The sequence below is a fragment of the Neopelma chrysocephalum genome, unplaced genomic scaffold (genome assembly GCF_003984885.1).
Source record: "Neopelma chrysocephalum unplaced genomic scaffold, ASM398488v2 Primary Assembly neopelma1_97116, whole genome shotgun sequence".
Taxonomy (NCBI): Eukaryota; Metazoa; Chordata; class Aves; order Passeriformes; family Pipridae; genus Neopelma; species Neopelma chrysocephalum.
In genome coordinates, this window is record NW_020925758.1 from 1,518,662 (window position 1) to 1,531,101 (window position 12,440).

General features: G+C 46.0%; 1 protein-coding gene across 3 annotated transcripts in view; it reads left to right on the forward strand.

The window, feature by feature from the left end:
• Positions 1–2,524, forward strand: part of SLC14A2 (solute carrier family 14 member 2) — a 304,902-nt gene extending 302,378 nt beyond the window's left edge. For all 3 annotated transcript variants that reach the window (XM_027671670.1, XM_027671672.1, XM_027671671.1), the window contains 2 exons: positions 403–452; positions 1,848–2,524. In XM_027671670.1, the coding sequence (XP_027527471.1) occupies positions 403–452; positions 1,848–2,117 (320 nt within the window). In that variant the 3' untranslated portion in view covers positions 2,118–2,524. The remainder of the gene's footprint in view (positions 1–402; positions 453–1,847) is intronic.
• The last annotated feature ends 9,916 nt before the right edge of the window (positions 2,525–12,440 follow it).

The following is a 12,440-nucleotide window of genomic DNA, read 5'->3' on the forward strand; positions in this document are numbered from 1 at the left end:
CCCCAGCACTGCCCAGGCCACCACTCACCCCTGTCCCCAAGTGCCACATCCACACAGCTTTTAAATCTCTCCAGGGATGGGGACTCCACCTGTGCCAGGGCAGCTGTGCCAGGGATGGACAGCCCTTTCTGTGAAGAAAGTTTCCCTAATATCTAATCTAAACTTCCCGCTGATGTATCTTGAGGCCGTTTCCTCTTGTCCTATCACTTGTTACCTGGGAGAAGAGATCACAACTTTGGGACATTTCAACTCATTGTTGAATTATAGAATCAATCCTCACACCAGGTAGCTGGCAGGATATTTTACCGTGCGTTTGGACAGTGCTACTGTGTGTGATAATTTCTTTGGAGAATTGAACAATAATTTCCTCATCCTGAGCTCTCTTTGGTCTTTTTTTCTCAGCATTATTTTGTGCCTACTCCGGAGCAGCTCTTGCTAATGCCCTCTCTGTGGTAAGTTTGGGTCCTTGATTTATAATTGGGGGGTTTTTATTTGCTTGTTTGAGCCACGTTTTGTTTTTTTTTCTGATATAATGTTGAGGAAATCTCTCAGAATTCTCTATGTCACCTTTGACAGGATTGAAATGAGAATGCTGCAGCCGGTGACAGGTCTTGTACAAACTCTGTGTCAGCTGAATTGTGCCCTTGGAGACTCTATGGCTGATAATAAGATTTCAAAGACCTTTGTAGCATGTTATCCACAGCAGGGTTGTGCATGTGTATGTGAGTTCCAGCAACAGCATATGGTTTGAGATTAAATGTTTAGTTGAGCAATATCTTTTAGCAATTCCCAGTGGTCTAAATTTTCACTTTCTTCTTCCAAGGTCTTTCTCCAACTACACCTACAGACATTATTAAAGTTTGAACTGGATGTAAGAACTAAAATGAGGGAGAGACTGTTCTCTTAAGTACAAAGTTATTATATTTGGACAAATCAAGAAAGAGGTGAAGCCAGAAATGCCAGGCTTTGTTTCTTCTTTAAGATCTGAGAGATTAAAGCAAAACCATATTTTAATAAAATTGATTTACTAACTTAAAAGAAAATAAAGAATAAAACTAGCAGCTTTGTGCAATAAATGTACTCATCTGGCACCCACTCAGTACCACGTAGGTCCCTGCAGATGGGCTGCTTTAAGCACACCTTCTTTTGGGATGCATCAGGAAAAAGGACATCCACTTTTTCTCCTTGTGATCTTGCTTTTGGCAGACATCAGGTCAGGTCAAAAGGTGGGGAAACAGAAAAGGACTGGGGCTTGGGTGTAATGCCAGAGACACACAGTTGTTGAGGAGGGTGAGTGAATAACACTCTCAACACATGACATTTTACAGAGCGGAGAGGGTAGATTTTGGCTCTTTTATCAGAGAATTTAAATGTCCACCAGTGAGATGGGTGTCTTGACTTTCATTGCAGCCATCAGAGCTCTGGAGACTGATTCAGTTGCTTCAATATTGGTGTCAGGTGCCATCCAGCACCAAGAGCTGCACCTCCAAAAGGACTGAGGTCTTCAGTGTCGGCTGCTTTGTGTAGCCCCACACACTCCAGATAAATTAGATTCAGTCAGCAGCTGAGTTGACATTTGGTAGCAGAGGAGCTTCCCAGACCTCCACTGACCAGAAGGAACCCTGCTCACATGTAGCCTCCACTGCCTGCATCTCTGGATTCAAACAGGAGGATTCTTTATTGGGAGGGGAGGTCAGGAAGACATATCCTATTACACCCTGTCTTCAGGGAAAGCTCTCCCAATCCCTCAAATGCAAGAATTTAGCCACAGGCAGACATAAGCAAAGGGAAAAAGCAAAAAGCAGTCCCAAAATCACCTCTGTGTCTGTTTTTTATCTCCCCCCCAGCTCGGGCTGCCAGTCTGCACTTGGCCTTTCTGCTTGTCCGCGCTCCTCTTCCTGCTGATCAACTCGGAAAACCCAGCCATCTACAAAATCCCCCTCTCCAAAGTCACCTACCCAGAAGCCAACCGGATCTACTACCTGAGGATGAGGAGAAGGGCCTCGGAGAGCAGGAGAGAGGAGCAGAAACGGAAGGAGCAGAAGCCCCCCGACGACCCAAAGATAAGCACGGGAGGCACCCCCCTGTGCACCCCCAAGAGCCGCCACGCCCACTGATCCCAAGTGTCCACAACTGCACAGTTTTGGGGGCAGCTTTCCAGACGTCATCCAAGCACACAACACAGCCACAAACACCACCTTTGCCAGCGGTCTGCAGGCTGGGGGATTCAGCATTCCACGCTCCAGAGGGAACATGGTTTTGCCCTTGAGCTAAGCTTTACAAAAAGCACTCAGGTAACATAATAACAGCTGCCTTATCAATCCACATGCTGTTAACTTGAAAGTCACCTCTTATCAATAATAATTATAAGAATAGGCAGAAGAACATTAAAGATGACAGGAGGCTGTATTCAATTTCAGAGGTGTAATTTAACAAAATAAGTATGCTGAGAAGGCATTGGTGTCTAATAATAATAAATAATGTAAGAACTACGTCAAGAGCTGCGCTTCAAATTAAGAACATGTGTATTTGAAAGTGGAATAAACAGACTGATCTCTTCCTCTCTTGTGTCCCATCAATGTCTAACCCTTTTAGTACCTCTTAAGAGCTGCAACACACACAAGTAAATATTCTTACGGCTTGCATAGCATTTTTGGTGCCATCTCCTGGCTCCTTGTTAAGTGAAGTTATGAATATATATGCTTTAATCAGACTGGAAAAGAGACTAGCTAGGAATGATCAAACATTCTTCTTTTCTTTGAATAATTTTCTGTCTTACAAATAGATCTCTTTCCTGCTGACTGCAGGATAGCAAGACGGAATGCCTGTGTGCATCCAGTGGGAAATAGGAAAACTCCAAGCAAAAAGTGAGATAAACATTTACTGCTGGTGGCAGTTACTGCAGTTCATTCTCTCCCTTTCCTGTGGGAGCAGATCCTTTCCATTAAGCCATGAGAAATTAATAAGTCAAAGGTTATTGGGTGTTTGTTGGGTGTCAGACTGGGGTCTTCACGTGCGTCTTCAGTGTCTCGACACCGCCAGTTTGTGCCTCCTCTAAGTCCTTAAAACAGGGGAAAACCAGCTGCCCTAAGGAGGGCTTTTTTGGGGAACCTTTTCCAAAACCTCTGCAGAGGAAGCCTGCCAGAAAAGGCTTCCTCGTTCTAAAGCTGTTTTAAATGGTCAGTTTAAAATCACTCACCCAGAGGACATGAAAATTTAAAAGCCTAAAAGACTGTGCAACCAGAAACACTCAGATTGTGCCTTTATCACCAGGAAGCAGCAGCAGCATCTGCCAGCCCCTCTAAATGTCCCCTAGAAGCAGCATCCAAGATGGAATTCAACCTGGTGAACAAAACCCTAGTCTCACTTATGTTCAGGTGCTTTTTGAACAAGTGAGACCATTCCAGGGACATTTGGTAAAATTTAAGCTTCCTCCCCTCTCTGCCAAGATACCCTTTGAGCCAGGGTGCCAGCAAAACAATGGGGTAGTCTGGTATGGTCACTACAAACTGCAAGATCAGGGGTGTCCCCGTGTTTCTGCTGCTGTAGAGAAACAAAGAAAGGCAGAATAAGACATGAGGTGACACACAACTGCCTGAACACCTTCCCCCTATAGCAGTCAATGAAATAGGAAGCCCACAGAAAGTAGTGGAACACATTCATATAGTGACAGAATCGTGGAATGGTTTGGGGTTGAAGGGACCTTTCAAGGTTATCTGGCTCCAACCCCCCTGCCATGGGCAGGGAAACCTTCCACTAGACCAGGTTGCTCCAAGCCCCATTCAATCTGATCTTGAATGTTTCCAGGGATGGGGCATCCACAGCTTCTCTGGGCAACCTGTGCCAGGGCCTCATCACTCTCATCAAAAAACAGCTCTTTCTTATATCCAGGCATCTGCTCTGCACAGTTTAATTTAGCTCATACACAGTGAAGCATTAGAGAAAGATTTGAATAGTAGCAACACAAAGTTAGCAAAAATACTTCAAAATACTTCTAGAACCATATTTTTGAAGAAAAACCTCAACTGTGGTTAGTTATGCCCAGCATACTATTTGTTTTCTTAAAAAATAAGAGTGAAGTCCAGGCACAATATTGGTTATTGGAAAGAATTTGTCATGTAAGTGCCACTGCAAGCATTAATTTCTCAGCCACAAGCAAATCCATCCTGAAATCAATTAGTAAAGCAATTTCTAGGGTTGAAGTCTTCCATAAAAAATAGGGTATAAACAGCTTTATTAAGTCTCTAGCTAATCAAAAGATTTGAGTAACTATAGCCAGTACTAATAATTCTTGAAAGCAGGAAAGACAAATCAAGTGTCTCCTGTAAGGGAGCAGCAGACAATAAAAGCACTAACTGAAGTTATCGATGGTAGCCCAGCAGCCTGCTACCTATTGAGTTCTATAACATTTTTCATTAAGAGAAATAAAATGTACAGTCTTCAGGGAGACTAATAATTTTGAGACAGTTCCCAGAGATCTAACATAAAACAAGCAGCCCCATTAAAGAAAAAAATAAAAGCCTCTTCTATAGCTGGAGTGGTCACCCCATCCAGCTCACCCCCACAGAAAATTAAATAAATGTTCCTGCACAAACTAACACCTGGACTGGCAGTGGCATATATAAAACCAGCCCTCTGAAAATTTACCTTCAAAAATTAAAAAGCAGAAGCAAGTGGAAGCAGACTAAGTAACGTGAAGGAATTGCAGGAGAGCTCCCCAGGGAACAGAGAAGACAATCATGTTATAACTGGAGTCCAGTGTAAATGCAGTACATATGCTATGTGGTTGTAAGAAAAATGCTTACTTTATTGCTCCAAATACAATGTTTCTTACTCTTGTATTCGCTCTATACCCCCTAAAAGTAAAAAAAAATATTTTTTTTTTCTCTTTGAGAGGAGGTTCACAGCCCTTCTCCCATGGACATAGGGGCTTCTGTTGACAAGATCAGTCACAGAACTCACACAGAAACATGGGGCAAGGCCTTTAGATGTCCTGGCTTGGGTATTGGTGGCTCCAGAATGACTTATCTGTTAATCACTCCTCATGACTAATTAGCAAAGCTGCGCTGAGAGAATATGGAGGGAAGGGATTTCTTGGTGGGCATTATTTGTAGCAGAGGTCAGAGCCATGCTGTCATGCAGGCAGAGCATCCTATTTGCTGGAGCATGATGTTTCCCTCCTGATTCATAGAATCACTTAAGTTGGAAAAGCCCTCTAAGATCATCAGCATTCTCCCAGCACTGCCAAGGCCACCACTAACCCACATGCCCAAGTACCACATCTACATGGCTTTTAAATCTCTCCAGGGATGGGGACTCCACCACAGCCCTGGGCAGCCTGTGCCAGGGCTGGACAACCCTTTCCATAATGAAATTTTTCCTAATATACAATCTGAAATGTCTCCAGAGTGGCACTCCAGCAAGACAGGGCCTCACTACAAGCTGGAAAAAACAACACTCTAAAATTTGTCTGAATAAGACAAATCCCTAAAATTTCCAGCTGCTGGGAAGTTGCTCTGTGCTCTGTCCGTGCCAGATATCTCCAATCTGCAACAACAGGCACATTGACCAACACCACAGACTGACTCAAGTTTCTTGTAGATCACTTTTACCAGGGTTACAGAAATACTACCACTCAGAGGGTGAGATCTATTTGCTGAACACTATCCCCTCACTTCCCCTACAACAGTTTTAATTTGGAAGATGGAAGGAGTTCAAACAGGAAACAAGCTCTTGGTTGCAGTTGATTTTACAGTTCTCAGGGGGTCTTTTACAGACTCCTACAGCTGTTGTCACAGCTGGAATTCACACACCCCAGGGGTGGGATAAGAAGACCTGGGGAAGCAAAGACCTCTGTTGGAAACCAAAGGTTTCTTCCACCACTTTTTGCCTGGGAATGAGTTTGGGAATCTTTTACTGCTCACTCAGCAGCTCCTGAGCACACCCAATTACCTCGATGAATTTAAGTAGCTTGAGCTCTCATGGAACTGCACCCTCACATCCTTCTCCAGGGACAGCCCTTTGCATAGAGAGTTGAGGCTCCCAAAATGTGCAGCTTCACACAGCACAACAGGGTTGAAGCACCAAGCACGTGCAGAAGCCTTTCCAAAAACATCCAACTACATCACCCACCCAAAATGCACAGGTTTTCGGGCTGCTTAGCACGTCTCAGCATCTGCAAATTAAACTGTGCTGTGCACTGAATTGCAAAAGGTAAAGGCAGAGAGACAGAGACATCCTTGACCTGTGTAACTTAAGATGATCTGGAGCATTTTTTCCCCTGCACACCCCAGCCTGCACCTGACCTTGCTTCTCCACACTTCCCTCACTTCAGCTAAGTGCTGACAGCTCTGTTGCTCTATCATCCACAAATCTCTGCTCTGCAAAACCACTCAGCCAGAAATCAGGCAGAGACTTCCTGGCTGTGGAGAAAACCAAAAAGGCAAAGGTGATGACAAACTGTCAGCCAACAATGGTTTCTTACTGTAGTCAAGTGAGTTTATTTCACTTGTGCAAATTAAATCGTGTTTAGGTCATTTTCCTTTCCCAGAAATTGAGTTATCCTACACATATGACTTTTTTTTTTCTTTTGTCTATGGCAAAATCTGCATCTTTACTGCAAATGGGTTTATGCCTAGGTGTGCATGTGCATGAAAATGTTGCTCTGTAGTACTGCTTGCAAGATCCCATAATCATCCACAGCCAGTGAAACTTTTCCTCTATCCTATTATTTTCAATAAGTAATTTCAACTATTCATTTTCAATTTTTTCCAGTGTTTGATGGTTCATTTCTGGATGCCAGCAGTCCTCTTTCTCTCATTGATCAGATCTGCAACCCATGCTTATGTACAGCATCTGCCACTTCTGTTAAGAACTACTTGGCAAGAAAATAGTAGTCACTGGGATTTATAGGCTGAAAGAGCTTCTTGTTGGAAGTATTATAGTATTCTGCTCTCTGTTAAGGCCTAACACATTCATCTCCTACAATGTACAGGCTTGTGAGAATGGATTATTTCCTCAAAAGAAGGCACAGCCTGGGTGAGAGTCACAACCCCATTATCAGGTCAAAAGATGCAGAAAGGGCAGGAAACCTTACTAAGCTGAGAATAGATGCAGGGAAGTTGAGGGAATTGACTCTGAAAATGCAAAAGTGAATGCAGAAGCAGAAAAACACCTTGCCTTGTGCCATAGAGATGAGGAGTCTGGCCAGCTTTGTCATTCTTATGGGGATCCTGCTGCCTTGAGGTGGGTCTGGAAAAAGAGCCCCTTTGGATTTGTGTATTTCCCTGGAGCCAGGACAACAGGAGAGGGGGTTGAAGCTGAAATTTAGAATTGTTTCAGCTTCAGTTTCCACTCTGTTCTGAAATACAGCAGCACAGTCAACCTCAGGCTTCCAAACCCCTCTAGTATATCAGGTTGTTTCAGCATAGTGGTTGGACTCACTTATCTCAAAGGTCTTCTCTGTGTGATTCTAATATGCTGTGATTCTAATACGGGTGATCCAGTCTGCAAGAACCAGAAAAACAAGACACCTTAAGGTTCATGCATGAATCAGAGAGCTTTTCTCCCCATCAGCTCTTGGGTCCCAGGGCAAAGAAGCAAAAAGGATCATGCCAAGTGCCAGGGCATCCTGCAGAACAGATGCACAGGGCAGGGAGAGAAGGGAGGACCAGAAGGTGACCAAACAAGAGGCCAGTGTCTTCCAACCCAAGTGAATATTATCTTCTCTGGGGAGCCAGTGTGCCACAGTAAACAACTGGAGTTAGGATCATGACAGGGGGGAAGAACGATTTCCAGTGGAGGTCCAACAGATGCTTCTGACTCAGTCTCCTTTCCACAGGTATCCAGGTCAGCCTAGAGAAATGCCCATTGCTGACAAGAAAAGTGATAGTGCTGCCTGGAAAGAGGACTGGGAACACACAACCAGACAAGGGTAGCCAGCCAGGTGAATGCACTTGGCTTTTCTTTGACCTGTGTTTCATTGGGTTTCATGAGAGATATGACTACCTGGTCTCTCTTGGGGTCTCAGAGACTTTTCTTAAGCTGGACACTGTGGGCACCTCTACACCAGTGAATGGAGTGGTGCAAGGTGGCAGGTCCTCATCTCCTAGATGCTGAACCACCACATGTTGGCCTTGGCTAACTAGATCCTTTCCAAATAATCCTCCACTCCCACTGGCAATAGCGTTTTGAACAAACACCTTGAAAAATCTGCAGCTGAAATAGATGTGTTCTTTGCTACCCCAGCACTCCTGTGTTCAGAGCATCAGCCTGCAGGAAGGGAGCCTGAACCTCTGCCTAAAGTTGGTGCCTATTTGCCATGAGAGTAGAGAGGTTTTTTACACCCTACTCTGGCCATAAAACATCTACAACCCGCTCTACCAGTTCCTGCCCCACTCCTATCCCAGGAGACAGAGACTGTTGCTCTTAATCAATAAGCTGGTTTCCAGGTTTCACTTATGCACCCTTGGAGCTGCATGGACTGAGTAAGTGAGTCATGAGAGCATGCCAGGATGGACAGAAAGGTCAATGGGTCTCCAGAGCAGGTAGGCAGAGGAGGGAAGTGATGTGTGTGCATTAGGAGAACTGTTCATTTCGGGAGCACACATCAGCAGCAGTATACAGAGCACTACACAAGCCCAGAGCACGGGGAGTTTGAACTGTGCCAGGGCCAGGGAGCCCTCTGAAAATGGAGACATAAGTATTTGCTATGAATTCTATAGCTGCACATGTGGCTGTGCTGGAGACACACCACGAGAGGGAGACGGACACCGGAGCAGAGAGTGCTCTGCTCCAGCCATCCCCACAGCCACTTGCTAAACCCCATCCCACTGTCACACAGAGGAATGTCAAACAGCAGCTTTCTCTAGAGACTTTTTGCAGGCCAAAATGCAGGGATAAAAGCTGCCCAGACCTTATAAACCCAAAAGTATTTCCCTCAGCAAACAAGGACGAGGTTGTGACAGACCCCGCAGTGCTCTGTGCTGAAACAGATTTTTCCACTTTGTATTTGCTCACAAAAACAAAATGATGAAAAGCAATGTGGCCACAGATGTTGATGGGGACAGACTTGCTCCTCCAGGCACCCTGCCTGTGGGACAGGTCAGTCCTTTCCTGTCTCCTTAGCCAGCACATGGGCTGAGCACCACTCTCCCTCAATACACCTCATGGTTATCTCCCACTCCTGCCATGCCTCCATTACCACTGCCACCTCTCCACACACCTCCAGAGGAACCACAGACTGTGAAAAATTCTGGAAGTGAAATGGTGGGTTGGGTCCTAGTCAGTCTTACAGCAAGAGACTACATTAGATGGGCTTCAAAGGTTCCTTATCTTACCAGAGAAATTTTGGAGCATCACCTGGTTCTGACACTCGCTCCCATAACATCCTCATGGACAAGTTAATGGAGTATGAGCTGGATAAGTGGATTGAAAGTTGGATTGAAAACTGGCTGAATGGTTGGGCTCAAAGGGTTATAATCAGTGGCACAAATTACAGGTAGAGGACAGTCATCAGTGCTGTAACCCAGGGCTAACAAGTTTAACATCCTAATTACCAGGGTGTTGGAGCAGAGTGCACCCTTGTCAAATTTGGGGAAGGTATAACACTGGGAGTAGTGTCAGGTACACCAGAGAGTTGTGTTGCCATCCAGAGGGTCCTCAGCAAGCTGGAAATATGGGCTGACAAGGAGTTCTTGAAGTTCGGGAAAGAGAAATGTAAAGTTCTAAATCTGGGGAGGAACAATTCCATGCACCGGTACATGACTGAGGCCATCCAGCTGGAAGTGATCATGGCAGAAAAGGCCCTGGGAGTCCAGGTGGTCACCAAGGCAGCCACAATCCAGCAATGTGTCTTTGCAGCAAGGAAGCCAACAGCTTCCTGGGCTGCACTAGGAGAAACATCAGCATACCAAGGGAGGTGATCCTTCCCTTTTACTCAGCACTGGTGACACACATCTGGTGTGTAGTGTCCAGTTTGGAGCTCCTCAGCACAGGGCAGGGCCATTCCGAGCACATCCAGCAAAGGGCCACCAAGATGGGACGACAAGGAGCCCACATACATTGTCCACATATCACATTTCCACAGCCTAACCCAGCAGAGGTAGGCGAGGGCCTGAGTCTTAGCAATCTGCAGAGCTCCATGCAAGGATTTGCTAAAGCACTTGTTGGAGTCCAAGAGCTGATGTAGTTCCCAGCACAGACCTAATCCCTGCAGTACAACCTGAGCCGAGGAGCACAGCCAAAACCAGCAGTAAAAGGCAATCTGCTACCAAGTGGCTTTCAATGCACCTCTTGAAGGCCACTGAGCCTTGAGAGAGACCTGAAGCCGGAGTGTGTGAAGCTGGATTAAGGCCCTTAGAGTCTTTCCTGGCACAGCTGCCCTGTTCAGGCACTGCACCCAGCTAATGCAACCAGACAGCTCCTGCCTGGCGAGCTAAACCAGTCAGGGATCATTCAGGCATTCTTCAGGTGCTCTGTCTGGTTGAGATCCAACCACCAACCCCTGTTCTGACCATGTCAAGCGTTGGGCTTGGTCCAAGGGGTGTTCTCAGAGCCACCTTCCCACAGAGCACAGCCTGCAGAAGAAACACATCAACCAGCTTTGCCAGCAGAGAGCTGGCGAGGTAAGTCACAGGTTCAGACGTCCTAAACCACACAGAACTTTGCTGTCAGACACCAACACCAGCTGCCTTGTCCTCAGCACCGAGTGGTCTTCAAGATGATGCCTAAAATCAAGAAGCAGCTCACTACTCACCTGTAAGTAAGTGTTACCTGAAAGATCAGCTTGCACATCATTCATTAATTACACAGTCACCCAGAGCTGGTGACCCACTCCCAGGCAGGTGACACCTGACAGCTACATAACAGGCACTTGGCACATCTTGTTTCTTTGGGCAAAGAATTGCCACTGCTGGTTTGTCCCTTCACCTATGAATCCCAAAGTCCAAATGGCAGTAGATACATACATCCTTGAGTGCCCAGCACTGAAGGGTAGTGATGAGCACCTGAATTGGCGTGGATCGAGTTATAAATGGGAGGTTTTATGTCAATGCCACCTTTCTACATTCATCATATAGGGAATCAGTCCTCAGGCAACCAGGAGTGCTTTTCCTGCCTAAGGCACAGAGCCTCAGGCAGGCATTCTTGCACCTGACTCCAGCACTCAAGATGGGATCTCGTCTGGACCTTTTCAGGAGGTAAATTTCTGGAAATTTAGGGGTTCCCTGAGGCAGTTGATACATTAATAAAACCCTCCAACAGCCGGCTGAACCCAGGATCCAGTGAGCCTGTCACATGGCAGTGGAGATCTCCACTGCTCTGCCTCTATCTCACAGAGCAGGCTGATGCCAGGGACCTCATTCCCACGCAGGAATCAGCAGACTGTGATCCTGTTACTTATTAACCAGCTCTGATAATCTGAACAATGCATCGCTCCAAGATATCCATCACTGACCTGCCAGCCAGTGGCTTTTCTGTGTGTCACTGCAGCCTGTCAAATATCTCATTAAGGCTCCAGAATCAGACAGAGCAGTCCTAAATCTGGTTCCTTTGTAGAAGGACATGTGGTGACAGGACAAGGCCCTGGCACAGGTTGCCCAGAGAAGCCGTGGCTGCCCCATCCCTGGAAGTGTCCAGGGCCAGGTTGGACAGGGCTTGGAGCAACCTGGGATAGTGAAAAGTTGTTTGGAGCAACCTGGTCTAGTGGAAGGTTGCACACTCCCCGCATGGCAGGGAAGTTGTAACAGGATGAGCTTTAAGGCCCCTTCCAATCCAAACCATTCTATGATTCTGTGATTCCCAGGATGAAATTCCCAGCTCTGTGGATGGAGGCAGCACAGCAACAAGCCCTGCCAGTCCCCTGTGCTGCACCCACTGACAAAGAGCCAAAAAGAAGTTGTTTCAAATAACTTGAAGCCAGGGCTGAGCATGCCTGAAACGGGAGATATGTGAAGCCTAAAACTCAAATCCGAACAGTCTCCCTATGAGGGTCTCCCATCCAAATCATCCAGTGAATTTCCTTTCTTTTGAGACGCAAGGATTCATTTTACCAGTGAGAAAGCAAAGGCAGCCCAAGGAGAAATTATCAGTAAAGGGAAAAAATTTTACTGCACTGGAGTGATGCAGCTTCCCCTGCAAAATTTCACGTAATATGTACTGCTGGGTGCACAGTCAGGGGATGACAGTGTCTGGCTCACTCACAAGGGTTAGTGCTTGTCTGATCAGAGGAAGCCTTGCTCATGCAGCAACGCTGACAACTTATGTCAGATGCCCCCCTCTTAGGGGAGAAAAAAGTCCATTTGGCTGTTAAAAACATCTCCATCAAAAGAGATAGACTCTGGGGATGGTCATGGTGAGAATAATATCATGTGGATGCTGAGGCTGTTTCCATGAGGCTGGAGGAAACAGAGTCATAAAGCTAGATGGGTTCTGGTTCAACA